At 42.1% G+C, this 23597-nt stretch overlaps 1 protein-coding gene across 12 annotated transcripts in view; it reads right to left on the bottom strand.

Moving 5' to 3' along the window:
* Positions 1–249: 249 nt before the first annotated feature.
* SLC26A5 (solute carrier family 26 member 5) overlaps positions 250–23597 on the bottom strand; it is a 57888-nt gene continuing 34540 nt past the window's right edge. For 2 of the 12 annotated variants that reach the window (XM_048213049.2, XM_048213050.2), the window contains 14 exons: positions 22161–22313; positions 20772–20854; positions 16222–16369; positions 14893–15006; positions 14021–14098; positions 12943–13038; positions 12700–12806; positions 11555–11624; positions 10818–10988; positions 10441–10533; positions 9653–9760; positions 8587–8787; positions 7936–7990; positions 250–6367 (listed from right to left, as the gene is read on the bottom strand). In XM_048213049.2, the coding sequence (XP_048069006.1) occupies positions 6174–6367; positions 7936–7990; positions 8587–8787; positions 9653–9760; positions 10441–10533; positions 10818–10988; positions 11555–11624; positions 12700–12806; positions 12943–13038; positions 14021–14098; positions 14893–15006; positions 16222–16369; positions 20772–20854; positions 22161–22313 (1671 nt within the window). In that variant the 3' untranslated portion in view covers positions 250–6173. The other 10 variants (XM_026504010.4, XM_026504026.4, XM_057304390.1 and 7 more) reach the window with 7 other exon arrangements.

Raw genomic sequence — 23597 nt, 5'->3', positions numbered from 1 at the left:
CATAATAATCTAATTTAGAAAATCCAGAATTGGTTTCATACTGAGAAGTACTTATTTTCATTTTATAAATTAATGGTTTAAAATTTTGGCAGAGCTCCTGTTAGACTTTTGGTGAAGCAAGCTACTTCTAAAAATAAAGTTGTATTGGGATCCTCAGCAGATTTAAAATTATTTCTTATGCAGCCATCACCAAACCCCCTCCCATCTTACACCACCATTAGCCTCCACGTCCAAATACTGAGACCCAGGCACAATAGAGAATGTTTTTATTGCAGTTCAGTCTTCGTAAGTAATGCAAAACAGCAAGAGCTGGATACATTTTAATTCACAGACGAAAAAGTTAACATAGAAAATGCTTTAAATGTTGTATTGAAATATTTAAAATATGAAAGTTTTCAAAGAGAAAAGTGAAAGCCCTTCATTCATAAAATCCAGCCAGCATTCTTTTCTTTCTTCATTTTTCTTTTTTGTGAAATGGATCAGAACAGTTTTTCTGAGCTTGCCCTGGTCTTCCACAAGGTATGAAACAGCGAGCCCTTTCTAGGTGTTAGGCTTATGATATATTCAAGTCAGTGACTGGAGATGTGTGTTTTTGTAATGCTTTGATAAACATAAGCATTTATGTCACACTTTTTGAAATCTTACCAATTTTTCAGGGAGCCACATACTTGTATCCTATGCACCAGTGTGGGATTACTCAAACTGGCTATGTTGAGCTCACTCAGGCCTAACATGGTACAGCTCTGGAGAATCTTAACATCTCAGTTACATGATAAAAATCTAATGCCACACATCAAACTGACAATTATCTGAAAAATGTGGGTGTTTCTGGCCAACAGCATTAACCCTATCTAGATTAGCATCCTCGTACCCTATTTTAAAAGAGAAAACACATGTTCACCGGTAACCCCCCCACCCAATACATGTACACGTGTGTCCACAGACATGCATATATACATGCCTATGGACACATGTATGTTCTACACATCAGGATGCTGATAAATCGGAATACAGAGTTGACGACTTTAGAAAAATACTGTTGTGATCTTTAAAAAATACTTTCTATAAACATTTTAAAAATGTGATTGGATTTATAAAAACTTAATTTCCACAAAGCTCAGGTTTATCCGTTACATAAAGTGAAATGAAAAGCCTGGTATGCCTTTTTCTCAAAGGCAAGATAGATTTTTGAGATGCTCAAACTTGATTAAATCCAGGTCAGTACGCCAGCAGGTTACCTGTTACAATGCTAAACTTTTGAACATTCTGTTGTTGGGATGTGAGGGATTTCAGAGTGGTCACGTGCATTTCAGTTGGCTATATGGAGAATGCAGGCGGTACTTCTTACCAGTTCTCAAACCAAGTCTTACCAACACTCAAACCATATTATCAGTCTAAAAATAGTGACTCCTAAAAGCATTCCTGAAAGATACACTAAAACAGACCAACAGCATTTTTGCACTCAAAAGCAAACAGGCTCACACCAAGGACATTTTATTTGATTTTAAAACTTAATTTACTGTTTTTAAAGGAGCAGACATCCCTACCATATACCCTATCTTCCCTCTCCCTTAGCCTCTCACAAGGGCGTACGCCACCCACCCCACACCCCTCAAAACAGGAAAAGCACACCTACCCTCTCCAGGGCAGTTTCCTTGTATTTGTTACCCTCTCCTTCGTGCACAAGTGAGGGCAGACTCATTTTCTCAAAATGTATCTTTGGAGGCAGGCACCTCCTTTCTCTGTTGAACAGTTAAGAGTACAAGATCAAACCACATGGAATGGATATTTTAGGTGTTACCTGAAAACTATAACATGAGTTACTCCCAGGGCTTGCAGAGGATTCCTATCCTTTCTTGTTTCTCTGAGTCCCACTGCAGATGAGACTGGCAATTGGAATTCCACTATATGCTGCCATATAATTACACAGAATCAATGTGTGCGACATGAATTAGTTTCCCGGGCCCTGGTTCACAATTATTTTCAAACCTATTCCATCTACCCACAAGGCAGAAATCAACCACTGTTATACTGTGTAAGATCTGAGAAAGACAAAAGACTTTTCTATGTGGGACCCTTCCTGAAGACAGGGCTTTCGCATCTTGCCATAAAATAAGACTAGCTAAGCCCCGGTATCTGTCATTGTGGATTACACCCATTTTGACAGGGCATTAAGGCTGAATTTGAACCAGGGCTGAGAAACATAGGAAGCATACACTGGCAGCTATTAAGGTCCAGAAAGAAGAACATAGAGGCATACTTAAAGTAAAAAAGGTCAGGAAATTTTCCACTATACTAAATTTTAAGTAAAACATTCCAACATATTTACATAGAGATAAAACATTTTGAAATGCACTCTTACATTCTCAGAGGCATGCTAAAACAAAAACAGATTTCCCTTCAGTAAGACTTAAGTGCTTTTTATGTACATGGTAAAATTCTACTCAAAATAGGTTGAAAATTAAAGAACAGAAAAGTTAAATACAAATCCGTTAGACACAGGTAAATGCTATTTTTGTGCGCTTTCAATCCGCCAACAACTAGGACGTGATTATCGACTGTGTGTAAAGCATTTGTGGAAGATGGGTGCTAAAGAATATGCAATGAAGTATTTATAACATTGTTTACAATCCTCAAATTCTGCTTTAGTGGCTGAAATGGTGCAGGCCCTCTGACAAAAGCTTCCACTAAAGCTGAGGTCTACAGCTACGTGCTCCTTTAGAAGGCGGTCTGCATCACAACGTGGATGCAGCTGATCTTGCGTGTGGTGGCTGCAAACGAAGTAACTGGATGTGAACCTAATGTCCCTCTAGTTCTACATTAAGTACTGATTAGAACGCAGGGGTCTACTTTGAATTAAATTAGTAAAGTCTTTGAGGAACCCAGCAGTTAAAGCAAACAAACCATAGGGTTTGGCTGGAGTAGACTCATGCTAACGTAGTTCTTCCCTGGTGTTTTCTTTGTGAAAATGAAAACAAGAAGTCAATAAGAGAATCTACTTTAAAAACTGACTATTAGGGGCACCTGGGTGGCTCAGTTGGTTAAGCATCTGTCTGCTTCGGCTCAGGTCACGATCCCGGAGTCCTGGGACTGAGCCCCGCATGGGGCTCCCTGCTGAAGGCAGAAGCCTGCTTCTCTCCCTTGCTCCCCCTGCCCCCGGCTCGTGCTCTCAAATAAATAAAACCTTTTTTAAAAAAACCTGATTATTAGCAGGAAATCTCAGCAGAGGAGGTTTTAGGCATACTTGTGCTTTGATTTGGAATAAAGTGGTAGTTGGAACTATAAGAGTAAGACCTTTTGATGACAAATTGGCTTAAAGTTCTCCCCCACTCCTGACCAACTATAAAGAGTGCTTGAAATAGGCATTTTACTCACTCACAGGCTTAACTCTGGGTTTGATGAAGAATTAACTGACAACTCTCACAGACATCCAAGGAAGATATTAAATTATACCTAGGAGTTACCTTTATAAATACATGGCCTTTAAGGTTACTTTAGTCTTAGCAACAACAAAACTTCTGGTCACAGCTGTGACAATTTGAACACCAAAAAGAATAATTGTAATGAACTGAAGAACACTAAAACTATAAAGATTCATGAGCCTATAATTATCTGAAAGAAGATATAGAAGAACCTAATTTATCATCATCTGTTAAGCCAACTCCTTACTTTGAAGCTGATAATTAAGTGGCAAAAAATGAAATATTTAACCTGCCTTTCCAGTAAGAGATGTATTTAAGGATGACCAAATAGCTCAAGTGGAGGAGGGACAGTTGTAGTTTACAAAGAAACATCAACTAATAAATGCTGAAGAAATGAGAGAAATGGACCCCCCCCACAAACCTTAATAAAATTATCGACTTAGGCAAGGATTATCACTAGATGTTAAAACCCCTGGGTGAATGGTTAACGGGAAACTGGGCATTCATTCAATGCCAAAGGAATACCATGCAGGTAACACACTCGTCACAGAGGAGACGACGTAAGTGGGGGATTAGGCTGTCTTGTTAATCCAGTGACCCACTTTAGCATCGTTCGTTAATGGCAGGTCAACTAGATGTCATGTGTTTTCTGATGTGATGAGATTTGAAGCACGTGTCTCATCTATGATATATTCTAGCAGAAAAATGTTTTCTTTCAATCCATGAAACTTTTAGTTATGACTTTTAGATTACAGGCAGTTCAGGAAATAAAGGGACGAGAGAAATAACACCTTGAAAAAACAAGATGGGATTCTACAGGACAACTGCCCCAGTCTCTTTAAATAACCTAATGTCATAAAAGGGACTGTGCTGGATTAAGATGGACTTGAAGAGACATGACCAGTTGTAGTGTTAGGTCACAGAATGGATAATAGTTTGGACAGACTAACTACAAATTTGAGAACAATGGGAAATTTGAAGATGGTCTGAGGTGAAAGTATTCTGGAATGAGAAAGCAAGGATTACTGACTGAAAACAGTGGGTTACAGAACACTATGTTGAATATGATCTTCCTTTGGTTAAAAGATGAAAATACATAGGCACAGAAAAAGATGTGGAAGGAAATGCATTAAATAAAGTGTTAGTGATAATCTTTGAGTGGTAGCAATATCATGTGTTTCTTTTCTTCTGTTTTTTTCTTTTTTTTTATTGTTCTTTAATAATAACAGATTATTTTAAAAGAACTTCTAGAAAATTGTGGGTTTGCTCCTTCTGTTAGATAACTCTGATTACAAAAATCCTGTAAATCAACAAGTGCAAGAGCAAGGAGCCACTAATCTCCTGGGGACAGCATATCTGATTTGTAGGTAAAGTACTTAAAGGGAATAACTTCTCAAGTGCTTGGCTTATAAAGGTAATACTAAAGAGTAATAGAAATGTCACTGCACAAAAAACGAACTATTGGGACTTCATCAAGATAGGGCTTCTGCACAGCAAAGGAAACAGTCAACAAAACTAAAAGGCAACCTACAGAATGGGAGAAGATATTTGCAAATGACATATCAGATAAAGGGCGAGCATCCAAGATCTATAAAGAACTTATCAAACTCAACACCCCAAAACCAAATAATCTAGTCAAGAAATGGACAAAAGACACGAACAGACACGTCTCCAAAGAAGACATCCAAATGGCCAACAGACACATGAAAAAGTGCTTCACATCACTTGTCATGAGGGAAATACAAATCAAAACCACAATGAGATACCACCTCATACCCGTCAGAATGGCTAAGATTAACAACACAGGAAACAACAAATGTTGGAGAGGATGTAGAAAAAGGGGAACCTTCTTACACTGTTGGTGGGAATGCAAGCTGCTACAGCCACTCTGGAAAACAGTATGGAGGTTCCTCAAGGCGTTAAAAATAGAGCTACCCTACGACCCAGCAATTGCACTACTGTGTATTTACCCCAAAGATACAGATGCAGTGAAAGAAAGGGCACATGCACCCCAATGTTCATAGTAGCAATGTCCACAATAGCCAAACTGTGGAAAGAGCCGAGATGCCCTTCAACAGATGAATGGATAAAGAAGATGTGGTCATCATATACAATAAAATATTATTCAGCCATCAGAAAGGATGAATATCTACCATTTATGTGGACATGGATGGAACTGGAGGGGATTATGCTAAGTGAAGTAAGTCAGTCAGAGGAAGACAATTATCATATGGTTTTAACCATATGTGGAACATAAATAGCACAGAAGGGAAGGGAGGGAAAACTGGGAAGAAATCAGAGAGGGAGACAAACCATGACAGACCCTTGACTCTTGGAAACAAGCTGAGGGTTGTGGAAGGTGAGGTGGGTGGGGGGATGGGGTAACTGAGTGATGGACATTAGGGACGGCACGTGATGTGATGAGCACTGGGTGTTATACACAACTAATGGATCACTGAACACTACATCAAAAACTAATGATGTACTATATGTTGGCTAATTGAATTTAAATTAAAAAAAAATGTCACCACATAAGAAATGCAGGCTAGAGGACAGTTTATCTTTGAAATATTCAATTAAAAAGCCCCCACAAGTAAGATACATCTTGCTATGCTTCATTCACCCTCCAAATCAAGCTTTGACTACTAGTGTTTACCCTTAGGAAAAAAAATCTAGTGTCTAGTACTTAAGCTGTGTAACAATGAGTAATGTCATGAGAGGCTCATACCCCATCCCAGCTGAGTTGCTCATCTATGCTTCCGGAGTGGCGGGAGTGGCGTTGGGCTCCGAGTCCTCCTGCGGAGCGGGAGCCGAGGCTTCTTGCTCAGCAAGCGCTTCCCGAAGCCGGCTGCCTAGAACTGCATCGTGGATGCTGTGAAACAGCAGCTCCTTTAAGGCAGGATTTTCAAAAAATCGATTCTGAGTGAGGTCGTTTACAACTTGTGCTATGAAAGAAGAAAGGAAAATCAGTCCCCACTCTGGGTATCAGTCTTGAACATTATAAAAATTAGCACTCTTATATAGTTTAAATATTACAATGGTATTGTAAAAAGTGTCCCTCCAATCCTGTCCCCATGATATCACCCCCCAGTAGTAGCAGGAAACTATTTTTTTATTTTTTTTAATTTCAATTTTTTAATTCAAGTTTTTGTTGAAATTCTAGGTAGGTAACATATATGGTAACATTGACTTCAGGAGCAGAATGTAGTGATTCCTCACTTACATAGAACACCCAGTGCTCATCCCAACAAGCGCCCTCCTTAATGCTCATCACCCAGTTACCCCATCCCCCTCATGAAGAGTCTCTGATGGTTTGCCTTCCTTTCTGTTTTATCTTATTTTTCCTTCCCTTCCCCTATGTTTCATTTCTTAAATTTCACATGAGTGAAATCATATGGTATTTGTCTTTCTCTGACTTATTTCGCTTAGCATAATACCCTCTAGTTTCATCCATGTCACTGCAGATGGCAAGATTTCATTCTTTTTGATGGCTAATACCCCTGTGTGTGTGTGTGTGTGTGTGTGTGTGTGTGTATCAGTATATATTTCACACATGCACATACTCACACACATCACATCTTCTTTATCCAGGAAACTATTTTCTTGGATATTCTTCCAGTATTTCTTTATGGAAATACAAATATATATTCTTATTTTTCCCTTTTTTCTTGCCCAAAAGTATCTCTTTAGCATTAAATATGTATTATCCTGGATTTTTTTTTACTTTTTTTTTTTTTTTTTAACCACTACATGATATTCTATTGTGTGGATGTACCCTAGTTTATTTAAGTGGTCCCTTTTCTTTGACATTCTTCCCAGTCTTTTGTTTTATAGACAGTAACCAGTTTCTAGAACTGCTTATAGATGGTTAACCACATACACGTGTCATTTTGAGTATGTGCAGCACATTGCTGGATTTGCTGGGGTCGAGGGTAAAGTGCATTGGTGATCGGGCACGATAATGCCGCTCTGCCCTCCACAGAGGCTGTTCCATTTTGCGCTCCCGCCAGCAATGTCCGAGAGACCCTGCTCTCCCTCGTGTGCCCACAGAGCGTGCTATCAGTTCTCCTTTTTGCCATCCTGGCAGGTGCAAAGTGATACCTCTATGTAGATTTCATTTTCAGGCACTGTTTCAACCAAAATTCATTATAAAGCAAAAATAGCAGGGGTTGTCATGGAAAGACCTAAATGATTTTATAGAACTATGTTTACAGCTGCTGTTAATAATTACTAAAAAACATACCAGCTCCTTCCCTCCAAGGCCAGGTCAGGAGGCCTGCCACAACAGCCCAGGATAGGGGTGCCCGTGAGTGACTAACTGCAAAGCTAGCTTCAGAGTCATCTTTCAGAAAAATAATTTTCATTTTTTTCCCTTCCCTCCCCTGAATAATTTTCATTTCTGCCAGGAACTAAAATTAAGGGAAAATATTTCTAAACTTTTTAAAAGTTAATAAGAAAAAGAGAAATAAAACTAAAATGTCAAAACTTCTCCCCATTCTAGAAGCATACTCACCGCTGCATCCTGCTAAATACACATAAATACCGACATCTCCATATTCTCTTACAATCTGTAATAATGTTGAAATAAAGTTTAGTTTCTCTCGACTCTGGGCCCGAGGCAAGTCTCTTTCTACAGTATGTATTTAGTGACACAAGACGCGAGTTCATTCACCTGAGCTACTTCACTTCAATAATTACGCATCTTTGAGCTACTCGTTTAAAGCTAATTTTGTATTTCTCTTAATTTTTATATGGACAGTGATAATGAGGGCTATCAAAGAATTCTTGTTGAATTTTACGGAGGTGTAATAAAGGGATTATGGTACTGACTGGTAAAGAATCTTCTTGTAGAGCCATGCCCTGAAATACAAAGAGGCGACAGCTGGGAGGCGCGTCAGGGTCGGGAAGGGGGCAGCGGGTGGGGTGGATGCCACGGGCCTGCCCTCAAGCTGATGGGCTGTTGCAGCTGAGCCGTGCTTACATTGGGCTGCACCACACTGTGCTCTTTACTCTGGTATGGTTTTGAAATTTTCCACAATGAAAAGTTGAAGAAAAAAAAAACACAACAAAGAACTTTAAGAGTTGAAAAGGGGACCCTAGTCCAACTCTCTAATTTGACTGATGGCACAGAGCTACGAAACGACTCATTTAAGATGATGCTTACCCCAGCCAGGGTTTTCACGCCAACAGAGTCAATGAAGTTGACCTGTGTAAAATCCAGAATGATGGTGTGGACGTTATCCCCTGGGGGCATGAATCTTTGCAGTTCCTCAGGGAGTGTGCTCTTGATGACTATTGGGGGATATTTTACTTCATCATCCTCTTCTTCAGGCTTCGTGGCATCTTCTCCATCGACTTCTGCATCCTGTCAACGGGTAAACCAAACCAAAAGTCTATGAACGGCTCATGGGCTGGTTCTGAAAGAGATTTACGAGGGAAATTAGTCCCCCTCCTCTCAAGCTGCTGACTCCGCCAGACGTCTTCTAAAGCATTTGCCATATCCCTGCCTTTAACGTGACAGAAACGATGTGTACATAATATTCAGTTTTAGCTCGGTTTCTTTTCTCCTCTTCTTCCTCTTGTTTTTGTCCATTAAAACTCACTCTCTTTAGTCATCATATCCAATTTCTCCTCATTTCTAAAACAGTTCTGTTAACTTCAGCACAGCCACAAGTTACCATTAGCTTGAACAGCAAAATCCAGCCTTTGAGGGTTATTTTTTTTATTGTCAGCTGAGTGAATCTATGACAAAGTACCCACGGTACAATTTATTAAGGTACTACTGGATGATCTTCATTTTTTTTAAACAGTGTTTTCCGGGGCTCATAGCCCTACTCTTTTCAGAAGCATTCTCATAACTGACCTCATCATGTATCTTTAATATATAAAGGATACTTCAATTGTCTCTGAGCTTTCCTATTTTAGGGGCTCCCTGCTAAGACTTCAATCATGAGGGGCGCCTGGGTGGCTCAGTCGTTAAGTGTCTGCCTTCGGCTTGGGTCATGATCTCAGGGTCCTGGGATTGAGCCTGGCATCGTTGGGCTCCCTGCTCAGCGGGGAGTCTGCTTCTCCCACTCCCCATGCTTGTGTACTGTCTCTCTCTGTCTCTCTCTCTCTGTCAAATAAATAAATAAAATCTTAAAAAAAAAAAAAAGACTTCAATCAAGAATGAAGGTGGGGGTCGGTGCAGATCGAGAGAGAAGGGAAAACAACTTGAAGAGACCACCTACCACTTTGACAACGTTTGCATTGGCCACGTTTGCATTTCCAACTTCCTTAGCATACTTCTTCATGGCCTTTCTTCTCGCTCCCATTATGACTGCTGGGTTCACTCCAGTCTTTACAGAAGAGGAATACATGCATAATCACTTCTTGGTGCCCAGGAACCCACCCCAATGCGATAAATCTTCAAATCTCCCCATTGGACTGTTTATGATGCCAAGTTATCACCCACCTCTTGCTCCACCTTTCCCTAGGACACCCTGAGCTGAGTTACTCCCGCACTAAAGGAACATGAGTAACTCTCCTTATTCTTATGTGCATTTAACAGGATGCAGCAGTGAATACACTAAAGGGTCAAAGACAATTTTTAAAGGAGTATTTTTCAAACATACTCTCCGATTCTTATATTTAAGAGATTCTGTGGGTTGACTGGGAGGTTTTCTCATACACTGGGCAGTGTGGGGTCCAGGTTTAATCACGACCAAAGGAACCCACATGATCCGAAGAGTGAGATAACTAAAATTACTTTTTCACTCTTTTTCTTAAAAATTTTTTGAAAAGGTAATATGTGCACATGATAAAAGGGAATGACTAGTGGTGTTAGTGGTATTGTTTGCACAACAATGTGGATATACTTAATTCCATCTGAATGGTAAATTTACTGAAAATGGTAAATTTTATGTATATTTTACCAAAACGCAGAGAGAGAGTATAAAAGATATATCAAGACATTTAAGTGTCCCTCACATTCCTCTCAATCCAAAGGTCCCCTCAAAAATAATTTCTTGCGACTCACCTTTCTTTTCAAAGCACTGCTATATAAGTCGCTATTTGCATAATAAATTGGGGCATTTATTTGGAATATTTTTATTCCAGGAATTTCTTTCACCTGAGAAATAAAATGTTGTGAATTTAACACACGGAAATATTTCAGGGTCAAAACTGCACCCGCCTCCCTCCTCCAGCCTGAAAATCAACGCAGAAGTTGCTACCGGCCCTCTCGCAGGCCCTCTCACCGTGTTTAGATAAAATTCTGTCACTCTAGCCTACCTACTGTCCTGGAGGAAGGAGGTCTGAGAAGAAAGCCTTTAATATGCATATCTCTACATTTCTTTTAAAAGTCTTTGTTTCCTATTCACTATAAAACACAAAGAAGGAACCAAAAACTATTACAAACAGAGAAAAGAAAACAGGGAGGGGAGGCTGCCCCTCAGACTGTGAGGAACAGGCGGTCCACGTGGAGTGAAGAGAGGTGATGTTGGTTGGTTCCTGGAATGCAGGCAGGAGCTGAAGTAGACCCAAGTTCAAGAGAGTGAATGTTTTAGCCAGAAGCCTCAAAGAATTCTAGAATGACAAATCCAGCACATAATTCATTAGGAGGAGGAAAAATGAACAATCCTCGTAACAGTCTCATTTCCTAGTAGCTTATAGGGAGTCTGAGAATTTCTTCCCAAACATAAAGCAAATCAAAGAGACAAAACTAATTTTAAAAGGTTCTGTACAAGTCTTCTAGGTGTCACCTGAGGATATTCAAAATCAAGGGAATTTGAAGGCATAAGTCGTGCACGTACAAACTACCCTCCCAGTTTCAGTATTTGGTAAATATATACTTTAATTCCAAGAATATCTATTTATTCCCATTAAAGAAAGAGGAAAAGTAAATATGAGGAGGTTGAGTAATTAACGTAGAGTATGAACTCCAGAACTGCCTCCAGACAGTAAACTCCAGTTCAAGCTTTTTATTCTGACCGCGACACCTCCCTCCTTTTCAGCCCCACTTTTTGTCCTGTGTAAAAATAATAGTCAGCTGATCCCATGATATGCTTACAACCATTTACTATTTTTTAAAAATTTTTAAAAGATTTTCTTTATTTGGCTTACATCCATTTAAAATGAGAAAAAAGTCCTACCTCTTCATATGCGTCTATATCGATATACACATCCGTGTCGGGAAGCTGTCCAAGGACTTTGTAGCTGGGACTAAAGACAGAGGGACAGGGTGTTAAAAGACCATTGTTTTGAGGCCCAGTACGTGATTTAAACAGGAGGTTTTGCGTGTTTACATGTCATGTATGGACCTTCTAGTGAACTCAGGAATACTCTTTGCAGAGGGCTTCACATGGATACATGCCCAGGGCCATTCCCGGCACGCCCCCACACCCTGCCCCACGTACACGCCCACATCCACACACCCTTCATACACATGCATGCACGCGCGCACACACACACACACCCCTCACACACACATACACGCTGCACAATCTGGTCAGGACAAAAGACTCGGGCATTTAAAGCTGGGGGCAAAAGTGAACGGTGCAGAGTTCAAGCCATGCCAAGGAATGTGTAACTCAAATTCTCATCCACTCCATAGAACTGTCTTCCTACTCTTATTCTAAATCAGGGGAGGAGATTTTCTTTTGGTTTCTAATAAGAGGCTCTGACTCATGGGGGTGGTAGTCAACTGAAGGTGTGGGAAGAACACAAAAAATCTCATTAGCATAGAAAGAAGTTTTCTTCAGTTTGGTTTGAATAGATTTTAAACATTATTTTTCGAGAGCCCTCCCCTTTGCATAGGATAATCTGGCTCAAACTGGATACCGTAATGCTGACAGATGCTACTGCCTGAGCATCTCCTATTACCTTATTGTAGCCTACACACGAGGCTTATTTCTGCTGTTGTGTGGATGAGAAATTGAGGCCTAGTGGAGCGAGCTGTTCAATGTCAGAGGGATCGGCAAAGCCAGAATATGGCTCAAGGTCTTTGAGTTGACAGTCCGTGGACTTGCTGCAATGCCCTGGTGCTTCGTAGCAGCTATGCGCCCGTGCTCTGTGAATCAGAATCTATGATATGAATGTTAGCTATATTCTGGGGGGATTCCCTCAAAAAGCTTCCAGAGAACACACAGTATGTGCCCGGTACTGGACTCTGGGAACACCGCCTTCACAATCAAGACGCTCACAGTCTAGGTGCTTCTGTTGACAAATACGATATATTTAAAGTCAACACTGCAATTTCAGGCAGGACAATCACATCCATCCCAATTTGTACACTCACCTCTGTGTTCTGTAAATCACAGTCAGCAGAGCAATGATCACAGCTGTAATCAAACCATAGTCCAATCCCAGGAACAAGGAGGAAACAAAAGTGGTGAGCCAGATGGTCTACACGAAAGACAGAAAGCTTTATGTAGAATCACGCTAAAAATGATGGCACTAACTTAGCTTTCTCAAATTTTTACCAGCCCTCGTCCATGTGTTGCAATGACATATGAACCTAACAATCACCTTTGTTACTTACCAGTTCTATTTTGCTCGTTCTCCAGAAAAAGGGGAGATCTGAGAATTGCATAAACATTCCTTTCAGGTTGACAATCACAATGGCCGACAGCACAGCCTGAAACAGAGCACATCACGCATGCCTCTCCTCTCGTGTCCAGAGAGTCCCTTCTGCTGGCTCCTCACTGCCACGCGGCCCTCCCCATGTCCTCTCCCCACTCACTTCCCACACGGCAGTGATGGTACGTTTTGAGCGATGAGGACCTGGTTTTCAGGACTTCCTCATATTTACTTTTCCTTTCTTTAATGGGAATAAATAGATATTCTTGGAATTAAAGTGTATATTTACCTGGTTAGCTAAAATGGGCCTTGGAAAACCAGGCTTATATACTAGTAGCAAGCCTCCATGGTGGTCAACAGGTTCAGAATTAAACTTGGTACCCGAGGAATCATTTCACCCATGGTCTTCCTATACCATGATTTTCTCCACTCTATATTGTCCCTGATCTCTGCTAGATTAAATAGATCGGCGAACAAATGTCTTCGGAGTGAAGTCCATCTCAGATTTTTTTTTCAAGATTTTACTTATTTGACACAGAGTGAGCAAGCAAGCAAGTGAAAGACAGCACGCAAGCACAAGCAGGGGGAACGGCAGGCAGGGGAGAAGCAGTCTCCCTGCTGAGCAAGGAGCCCGATGTGGGGCTTGATCCCAGGACGCTGGGATCGTGACGTGAGCTGAAGGCAGCCACTTAACTGACCGAGGACCCAGGTGCCCTGCCATCTCAGATTTTTAATGGAAGTACAAGGTCATAGAAGATCAAAGAGAGATGGGACCTTGGAGATGAATCAGTCCAAACCCCCACTTTGCAGATAAGGAAACAGAGCCCCAGAGATGTTGAGATGGCTTTCCCAAGGTCCAGATTGTGGGGCAGGATGGTAGATTGTGAAGCGGGATCTTGGTCCCAGCCTTGGACCTTTCTTACATCACCCTGACAGGGTTACAGTAAAAACCCATGAGATGGCCACAAAAACAAACAAACAAACAAAATAGTAAAATCTCTACACATGGAAACAGCTCACACCAAGTCCAAACTACACACCTGGGGTAATGATTCAAAGAGGAATCCAGTGGCTAATATGACCAGCAGAATCATTAGTGAGGCCAAACAACCCGCAAGCTGAATGAGAGAAGACACACGGAAGGGCTTTTAGGAGACTCGAGTAAGAGGCGGGGCAAAGGGTGGTCTTAGTCTTTTGTTAGTTACTGCGGGAAGATCTAGAAAATACAGATTCAAACAAGTCATCAAAATCATTACATAAACCCGTAACTCCTTCCCACTCCCTTTCTGAAGTTTTGAGTTCTCTTATAGCTTTTAAATAGAGGCTGAAATGATTAAAAACCCTGACAGAAATGCTCTTGCCAGGGGTGAGGGAAAGGAGCTAATGACCCAAGACCCACAAGGGCCAGAAGCGTCCAATAAGACTCTGCCGTCCAATGTGGCAGCCACTAGCCACGGGCAGCTATGAAATTCTTAAAATTAAAATTAAGTACAACTAAAAATTCAGGTCTTGGTTACATTTCCCACATTTCAAGTCTCAAGGGCCATGTGTGGCTAGTGGTTGTCATACTGGGTGATGCAAAACAGTGACATTTCCTGGACGGTGCTGGCATCCTGACCATCCACACCCCGTCTCAGGCTTTCAGGACAATATCCTACGTCTGAACTGTGAGGTTTACTGGCAGCAGGGAGTGCTGAATAATTTTTGATTTAACTGGAGAATATACCTCTTTCCTACAGATTCAGGTCCTGTGATTTGCTTCAACCATTCATGCCCTTCTCTGATTCACTACACAGCTCCCTGGAGCATCAGTCTTCAGTCAGAGGAGCTTTGTTTGGGTTCAGAATAGAATCAAGGGATTAAGGTAAACCACCCCAAGTCACCGGTCCTCAGAGGCCACTTGTATACACACCTGCGTCTTCCCTCCAGTTCCCTCCTGAACAAGGCTTCGAGACAAGGAGCATGAAATGGAGAAAGTCTGGAAGAGTGAGCCAATGGAATTGCACAGTCCCAGGGCAATGAGCTCCTTTTCCATGTGGAAACAAAGCACACAAGAGGTCAGTCATTCTTCAGGAAAAACAGGCATGAAGGTCCATTTAAGACACATTTTCAGCTGGATAGACTGTCTCTTCATTCTCTTTCCAGATACAAGTTTGTTTAGCATGAGTTTAAAATAGGGATTCTTGAATAAGATGGGAGAAAAACACTTAGAGCTTTTGTTCTGTCAGAGGTAAAAAGCTGCACTCACTACCTTGTCCCCTCTTTCCCAAACACACTCTTATACAATTTTTTTTAAAGAAAACTGTAGCAAAAAGGGACAACATATTTTTGTTATGAGTAAGTTACTGGTGTATAGAACTGTTGGCATCTTCTAAATGCCTGGACTGTTGCTCCTCAGTGAGTGCACGCCAGTGTCCTCCTGGGACAGTGAGTGAGTCCTGCTCTCGGGGCTACTTCTGGTCTTCCTAGTTGGATCACTGTGTCTTGCGGGAATGTGGAGCATTTAATCTTCTCCTAGAAACACACACTGTGTTAAAGCACACAGTGTCATGCCAGAATTATGGCTCACGGTATTCAGATTAAATACCTTATCTATAGATAGGTTATAAAAGGAGGTGGCAGGGCACCTGGGGGGCTCCGTCGGTTGTGTGGCTGACTCTTGATTTTGGCTCAGGTCGTCTTGATCTCAGGGTCATGAGATCGAGCCCCGTGTTGGGCTCTGTGCTGGGCGCGGAGCCTGCTTAAGATTCTCTCTCTCCCTCTCCCTCTCCCTTTGCCCCTCCCCCTATCCTTCTAAAAAAAAAAACTTAAAAAAGAGGTAGCAAAGACTATAATGTGGAGTTTGGGTGATGAATCGCATATCCAAGTTTAATGAACAAAGAAAAGTCTTCCCAGAAATGGTTCTAGAAAAACATTAGCTTCTCAGGCTGTGAGCTTTAAAAATAGGGATGACATCTGTCAGAGTATGGCAAACTGAAAGCCTCACATCAAAGGTTACCTCTTCCTAGCAGGACCCCTACCCGTGATATAAGGTAGGACTGTACCTCAGTGCTCTGATGACCTAATGCACATATAAAATGAAAAAATTGTAGTGTTGAATAAATACATGTTTCCAATACCCCCAACATCAAACTAGAAGTTTTTCTAACAATACAGTGAAATCCAAGTCATTTGCCTTCCGTAGCGCAGCAGGATGATTATACCATAATGAAACATCTGCAGGAAATGAATGATTTTTTACCTGATTGCCATCAACCTGGTAGCCATGTTTATTTGCCAAGGTCTTGGCCATTGAGATGGTCACTGAAAATCCAACAATGGCTATGGCGATAGCATCCACGTATACAAGGTGGAAGAGGCTGGTGTCCGGGTTGGCTGGAGGCAGTAGCCTGAAAGGTCAAGCTGACTTTAACCCAAGCGTGTGACCACTGGGAAAAAAACATGCAACTAGAGGGGAGCATTCCAGAAGAGCATCACCTGCAGATAAGGTGATCAATGCTTGGATATTTGTTTGCTCTGGTTTGGCAAAAAGGAACACCCTCTTTGACACACATAGATTCTTTTTAGGGCCCAACCCTAGAGCACTGGCTTTCTACTTGAATGGGTTATCAGCAGACATCAGATGCCATTTTATTTAGAAAGGAGTAACCTCATACCTCATGACACCCTCGTGGTAGGTGTAAGTAAGACACAGAACAGGAAGAAGAGAGGGTCAGCGAAGGGCTCAGATGGCACAAGACATTTGAACCAAAGTCTGAGGGCAGGGAGGGTGTTCAGCAAGGGCTGTCTTAGAGGAGAACTACTGTCCAGACTGCTCCCATTTGTTATTTCAAGTAAGGGCTCTGCTTCCCAGGATCCCTCAAGGTGAGTTTCTAACACGGGAAAGGAGAAGATTATACTCTTTAGGTCTCACCTGGTAGTCCTGGGAATCTGGAGAGACCAATGGGGAGCCCAATTTTTGTGGTTCATTCTTATAGTTTTGAACCCTTGTCCTAACGGAACAGAATAGGGATTCCCTAGAATGGTATCGGGTAAGGGGCACCAGAGGGTTTCAAAGACACCTGATTCAGTTCAAGGCATTGGGTTAAATAATAACAATCAATTCATATATCATATTATTCTTTTTTACAATAACAACCATTTATTAAGTGCTTCCTCTGTGCTTATTTATCTCTGACAGCCCTGTGAGCTAGGCACCACTATATTGCCCAGTTTACAGATGAGGAAAATGAAGGATAGGAGACTAAGCCACTTGTCCAGGGTCCTATGGCTCATGTACAAATGGCCACCAGTACAACAAAAACCACGAAGAACCTGCCTCTCTGTGCCTATCTCTCTGACTGTGTCATATCACAGTGACAAAGGGGATGTTTCAAGTTCTGGGGTAAGGGAAAGGGAGGGGGAGAAGGAAAAAAACAATCTGAACATATATTAAGCCTACGTTTTGTGCTATATGCTTGCCATATGTCATCTCATCTGTCCTCACAGCAATCCTCTTAGCTAGCTGCCATTATTATCGTAATTAATAGGTAAAAAAACAGATAATTGCAGATGTTAAGTTATTGGCCCCAGATGGAGCAAGGAGTCAAACCCAGGAGGTCTGCCTGCAAAACTTAGTGTCTTTCCCTTGCACGTTGCTACAGAAGCACTAGCCAGAAGGGAAGTCCGAGCAGCAGATTTGGGACCGCAGAAGAACAGGAGAAAAGAATGTATTTTGGAATGAGTTAAGGAAAGTAGACCAAGATAAAGGATATATTGCTGTGACTGGGATCTTTAAGAGTCAACTATCACTTTCTGGACACTGTCCTGTGTGCATATTTGTGTGTGTGTGTGTGTGTGTGTGTGTGTGTATAGGTAAGTGTGGTAGTTTGCTTTCAAATATGGCTGCCAACAGTTCCTCCCATACTTGTATGTGCTCTCCTCCCGTGTAGCGGGGGGATCTGTGTCTCCTCTGGTGAATCTGGGCTGGTCTTGTGATTTGCTTTAGCCAACCGAATGTGGGGCGGGTGATGCTGTATGAGTGCTTTTAGCAGCCTAGCACCTTCTGCTTTTCTGTCTTGTTTCCCTGAGCCACCACAAAAGAGTCTGGTTATCCTGCTGGAGTCACCATGTGGGGAGAAGATGCCGGCCAGCCCTCTGCCATTCCAGCCCTCCACCTGACACATCAGACGTGGGACTGGGGCCCACCAGGCACACCTTCAGACGTTGGCACCTGCCTGAGAGACCCCAAGTGACAGCAGGAGACTGCCAAGTTCCTTACCTAGACGGTGAATTGTGAGCAAATAAATGGATGTTGTTTTAAGACATTGTTTTGGAGCTGTGATTCAGCAGTAAGACTCACAGATAACTGAAACGGTAGGATTGTATGTAAATATAGGTAGTTAGGTAAGCGTGATTTGTTTCCTGCTTGGTTTTGGGCGAAGTTCCAGAAAGGGTAGCCAAGTTATGGAAAGGTAAATTTTTTTTTGCTTTGTTTTTTGTGGTTTTGTTACTGTTATTGTTGTTGGTTTGTTTTTTGTTTGTTGAAGTATGGCTCTCACACATGGAGGAAAAGCAACATATTTGGGTACAGTGCAATAGGGAAAGGAAGGTACTGGGCAGAAACTGGTGAACTGTATGCGAATTTTTAAAAGGAGAAATCTAAGTTTAAGAATTCACATTTCATCAAATTATTTGTAATTAGTTATTGAATAGAATTGTCTATTGGATCTAGCCAAAGACTAATGCTTTACACATGACTAATTATGTTAGAGACCCAGGTGTGAGGTAATGGAAACAGCAAACCATGGAGCATCGGACGACTGTATTCTGGGTCCAGGCTGGGACTCACCAGTGAGCCACTAAACCTCATCCACGTCTTTCAAATGTCGCCTTCTCTGATAGCCTACCTAACACAGCAACCCCAGTCCCTCCCACCTTTACCTGCCCTCCCTCTTCTTCACAGCACTTCTCACTGTTTATTCTCCCCTCTCCCTCCTCTCCGCCGCTGGAGAATATAAGCTTCGTGAGGGCAGACAGTTTTCTGCTTGCATGGCTGCTTTTGTTTTTAATTGCTGTGGCCCTGGCACATAATAGCTATATGTTAAACATATGCTAAATAAATGAACTTCCTTACCTTGTAAAATGAGGATAGCATATATGTCAATAGTGTGACTGGGCGCACCAATGGCGATGGTGGGTAGAAGAGTATTTTATAAATTGTAAGTCCAAGTAGAAAAGCAAGTGTCACTACTGGGTTATACCTCTACACGGAATCACAAGTAACATGTTCATGACAGCAATCCACTGTTTTGAAGCAGAGTGCATGCTTCCTCCTTCAACACCTGTTCTGGGTGGGGGGAGAACTCTGGCTTCACGAGCAACTCCTGGCCCTGCGCTTCCCAGGAGATTCTTAGATGGCACCAGAGGCAAGGCCTGATGCACGATGCCAGGTTCATCAACGCCCAACATCTGGGCGAACACCTGATTCTGCTCATCTGGAAAGAGAGAAGAGGATGGCAAGAGGAAGAGACAGTACGAGAGACAGGAAGACAGAGACACACAGAGAGATGCAGAGAAGCCTGAGCACTTCGGAGAGGAGCAGACTGAGATGAGAAGAGAGGCTCATAGTTATTCCAGCTCCTTCAAATATAAAGAGAGTAGTAAACAATTTTAATGTAGAGTTAGATGAAAGAATACCAATCAAGCAAAGAAGAGATGATTTGAAACTAGAAAAGCTGTTGAAATAATGAGCCACAGAGCTTCCAATTAGCATGTCTTAAATGCTTCCAGGCGGATGCATGAGATCCTGTGGCTTCCCGGCTGCTCTTGAGACCGGAGGCGACAACTGTGCTAACCTGAAAGGGGAGGAGACTGGGGCTTTAAGAGGATAAGTGACTTGCCTGAGGTCACCCAGCTAGTGTCAGGCTAGATTTAGGTATTTTGGTTTTTAATTCCCACGCCACCCGAAGAGAGATTTGAAACACCAGCAAGTGCTAAACAATGGGAAACAAAGAAAATACTGCATACCACTGTTGGTGGAATCGCTACGGGACATAGTATGGGAGTGCCTCAGAAAGTTAAAAATTGAACTGTCTTGTGATCCAGCAACCCCACTTCTGGGTATATATCCAAAAGAACTGCTGACAGGGTCCTGAGGACATATTTGCACACCCATGTTCATAGCAGTAATATTCACAGTAGCTAAGAGGTGGAAGTACCCCAAAGGTCCATTGTTGGGTGAGTGGATAAACGAAACGTGGTATATATACATCCAGTGAAATTTCATTGAGCTTTAAAAAGGAAGGACATTCTGTCACTTGCTACAATACAGATGAATTCTGAGGATATTATGCTGAATGAAATAAGCCAGTCACAAAAAGACAAACAGAATTCCACTGCTGTAAAGTACCAAGAGTAGTTACATTCAGAGATAAAGAATGGTGGTTGCCAGGGGCTGGGTGGGGTGGGGGGAGGGAGAATAGAGAATTCTTGTTTAATGGGTACAGAGTTTCAGATTTGCAAGATGAGAAAATTCTGGGGATCTGTTTCACAACAATGTGAATATACTTAACATACTGAACTGTACACTTCAAATGATGAAAATGGTATATTTTCCATTATGTGTTGTTTTTTTTTACAATAAAAAAAAAAAAACCACTAAAACCCCAAAAACCCAAAGCCTCAGCTAGTTGATACGTAGGAAAAAATAAAAGAGATTTTTGATTGTAAGAATGCTAAAGCAGGAGTTAGAAACAACGATAGGTCTATTGATTATTCAAGTCACACTGTTACTTAAAATGGTTTTCCTACCCCAGAGGAAGTGTCCCGACGACATCCACGTCGTAGGATTCTTTCAGGTTAAACCCAGCTGAAATGCCAGTCCCCATCACCACCTAGAACAGACATAAATCCGAATGTGCCTTCATCGATGGTAATTCAATCGCCACAAACATGAGCTTCAAACGATGTTTGGCTTGTTCTCACTTTCAACTTCCAGTTTTAAAAAACAGAATTATAGTTAGCTTCTAGCATTTCTAACTTCTGATGGCCCTTCCCCTCCCCCCAAATTAGAATGGACTCTACAGTTGCCTGTGGCCTGGCATTCTTTCCTCTTTATTTTGTTCTGTTCCCTGCTGAGGTGTTTGGCCTGCTGACGACAAACAGGAAGAGTCCTAAAACCTTCTAGGAGTTGCCTCTGCCCTTCTGACTAAGATGGCGTGAACAAAGGATGTTGGAGAGTGTATTGTCAGGGGGGGGTGTCCTGACAGCGTGTCATCAGAAAAGGTATGTTTGGACCCACAATCCTGCTGATGCTGTGTTCGCGTCAGCAGCGTCAACTGTGGCTAGAGGCCTCCACCAGCCCCACAGCGGTCTCCCAGCTCAGCTATACTCGGGGTCACAGAACGCTGTTGTGCGTAAGTGTTCCTGGACGGTCAGGACACAGACTGAGTTGGTGTGTAAAGTACAGCCCTTTCTGAAGTGCAACGGGAACATAACAGAAGGAGAAGCAATTTTATTCATCTTGAAGAACTATTGCTATCGAACTTTCTGAGTGGGTCGTCCAGGGGAGAATGAGGGCTGGCCAGGGCAGGGAGCCAGTCCTCACTGTAGTGGCTGCCATAGGAAACCAATAAGGCAAATGTTATTAATAAACCATTGTGGTCATTTAAGAACATAATAGAATATATAGTAGCTCACTGCACGTGCATTATTTTTATAATAGTTGCTAAGTTGTGAGATGTAAATATGTATTAAGTTGTAAATATGTATTAACTACTTAATACTGTTAGGTATTTCTTCTGGCTTAGGAATGCCAGGAACCAAGAAAGTCTAGGAAACTTTGTCTCTTTTCAAAATGGAAACAGCTCAATTTCTTTAGGTTATTGAAGTTGCAGGTGTTCATTATAAAACAAGTAGCCAATAAAAATTTTGAGGAAGAAAAATATTCCATAATCTCATCACTCAGAGATAATTCATATTGCAGTTTTTACGGATGGCCTTCACCTAGACTTTGAAAATCATCCCTGTCTACGCTCTCCTAGATTTCCTTTCCTTTTAGCATATTTGTGAATGTTTCCCTTGACACATTCTACCCTTCTCTTGGCAGGACTGGGAGAAAAAAGGGAGGGACTCCCTGTTCCTCCCCTGTCCAAATCCCTCACCAGAACAGCGAGGCATCTGTGGCCAAAGTTGACTTACCGCAAAGAACTCTAAAGGAATGGGTGCCGGTAGTTTCTCTTTAAATCTCTCATTAAACTCCTTGCCACCCAACAGCAAACCAAAAACCATCAGCCCGACGCCTAGAGAACACACGTTGAGGTTTTTAACATTCTGCAACACAGCAACCGTACTCTGTAACACAGTGAACACTGGACGTTTACATCGAGCAGCAGCCCCTGGGTAGACAGAGACGCTCGTGGAGACACCGGTGAGCTAACTCACACTAGCCATCCCGCCACCGTGCATTCCTAGTTGAAAGTTCTCAGACTGAAATCTCTCTCTCCCACCAATCAGGAGGCATGTTTACCCAGTCATACAACTTTACAGTTTTCATTCTTTTTTTTTTTCTAGAGAGAGAGGGAGAGCACGAATGAGCAAGCAGGGGAGAGGGAGAGAGAGAATCCCAGGCAGAGTCCGCGCTGGGCTCCATCTCACGACCCCAAGAGCATGACCTGATCTGAAATCAAGAGTCAGATGCTTAACTGACTGAGCCATCCAGAACCCCTGTCGTGGTAATTGTTTTCCAACAATCTTATATTACAGTGTTCTTTGATTCTGTAACGGCTCAATGTAATATTATCATACTCAGAGAGGTACCCCTTAAGCTGAGTCCTGAGCATGAGGAAAGATTAGGGGTTGATATCAGCAAAATAATGCAAAGGTAAATACACAGAGAAGTTTTTTGGAGGGAAAAGAGGGAGAAAGTCGTCCAGGTCAGCACAGGAAAGAGGGAGCAGGTGCACTTCAAAGGCAAGAGAGTGCTAAAGTTTGGAAGAAGCCCAGGACAGTTAGAAAAGAAAGTCTCCGGGGTGCCCGGGTGGCTCAGTTGGTTAAGTGTCTGCCTTCAGCTCAGGTCACAAGGCTGGGGGTCCTAGGATCAGGCCCCAAATCAGGCTCCCTCCCTGCTCAGTGGGGAGTCTGCTTCTCCCTTTGCCCCTCCCTCCCTGGTGTTTTCTCTCTCTCTCAAAAATAAACAAATAAAATCTTAAAAAAATAAAAAGAAAAGAAAGTCTCCTACTTTTATCCTAGGGTTGCAGTCTCGGCACCCCAAATATGGTCAGTACTCATCTGGCCCCTGGGAGAGTGGGCTACACTGAGCCCAGGCTACACACCTTGCCTGTTGATGCCTACAGCACACTCAGGGGCTGATCTCTTCTTTTTCCTTTGTGACAAGGCACTGAGAGAAATCTCAGTGTAGGAAGCATGTCACTGGCTACTATGGGAAATGAAGAGTTTAGTTATTTAAGGCATGTTCCTACAGTTTGATCCCATTCTAGTCCATCGAGGACTCAATTTAAATGTCATTTCCTTATAGTGACTTTCTTAGACCCCTAATCGAAAGATCTCCCTATTTACCTTTCACAGCCGCCTGTACCTTTCCTCCATAGCACGGAACACAGTTGGTAATTAATTACA

Source organism: Ursus arctos, unplaced genomic scaffold (assembly GCF_023065955.2).
Source record: "Ursus arctos isolate Adak ecotype North America unplaced genomic scaffold, UrsArc2.0 scaffold_3, whole genome shotgun sequence".
Classification (NCBI taxonomy): Eukaryota; Metazoa; Chordata; class Mammalia; order Carnivora; family Ursidae; genus Ursus; species Ursus arctos.
This window is presented reverse-complemented; position numbering and strand designations above follow the sequence as displayed.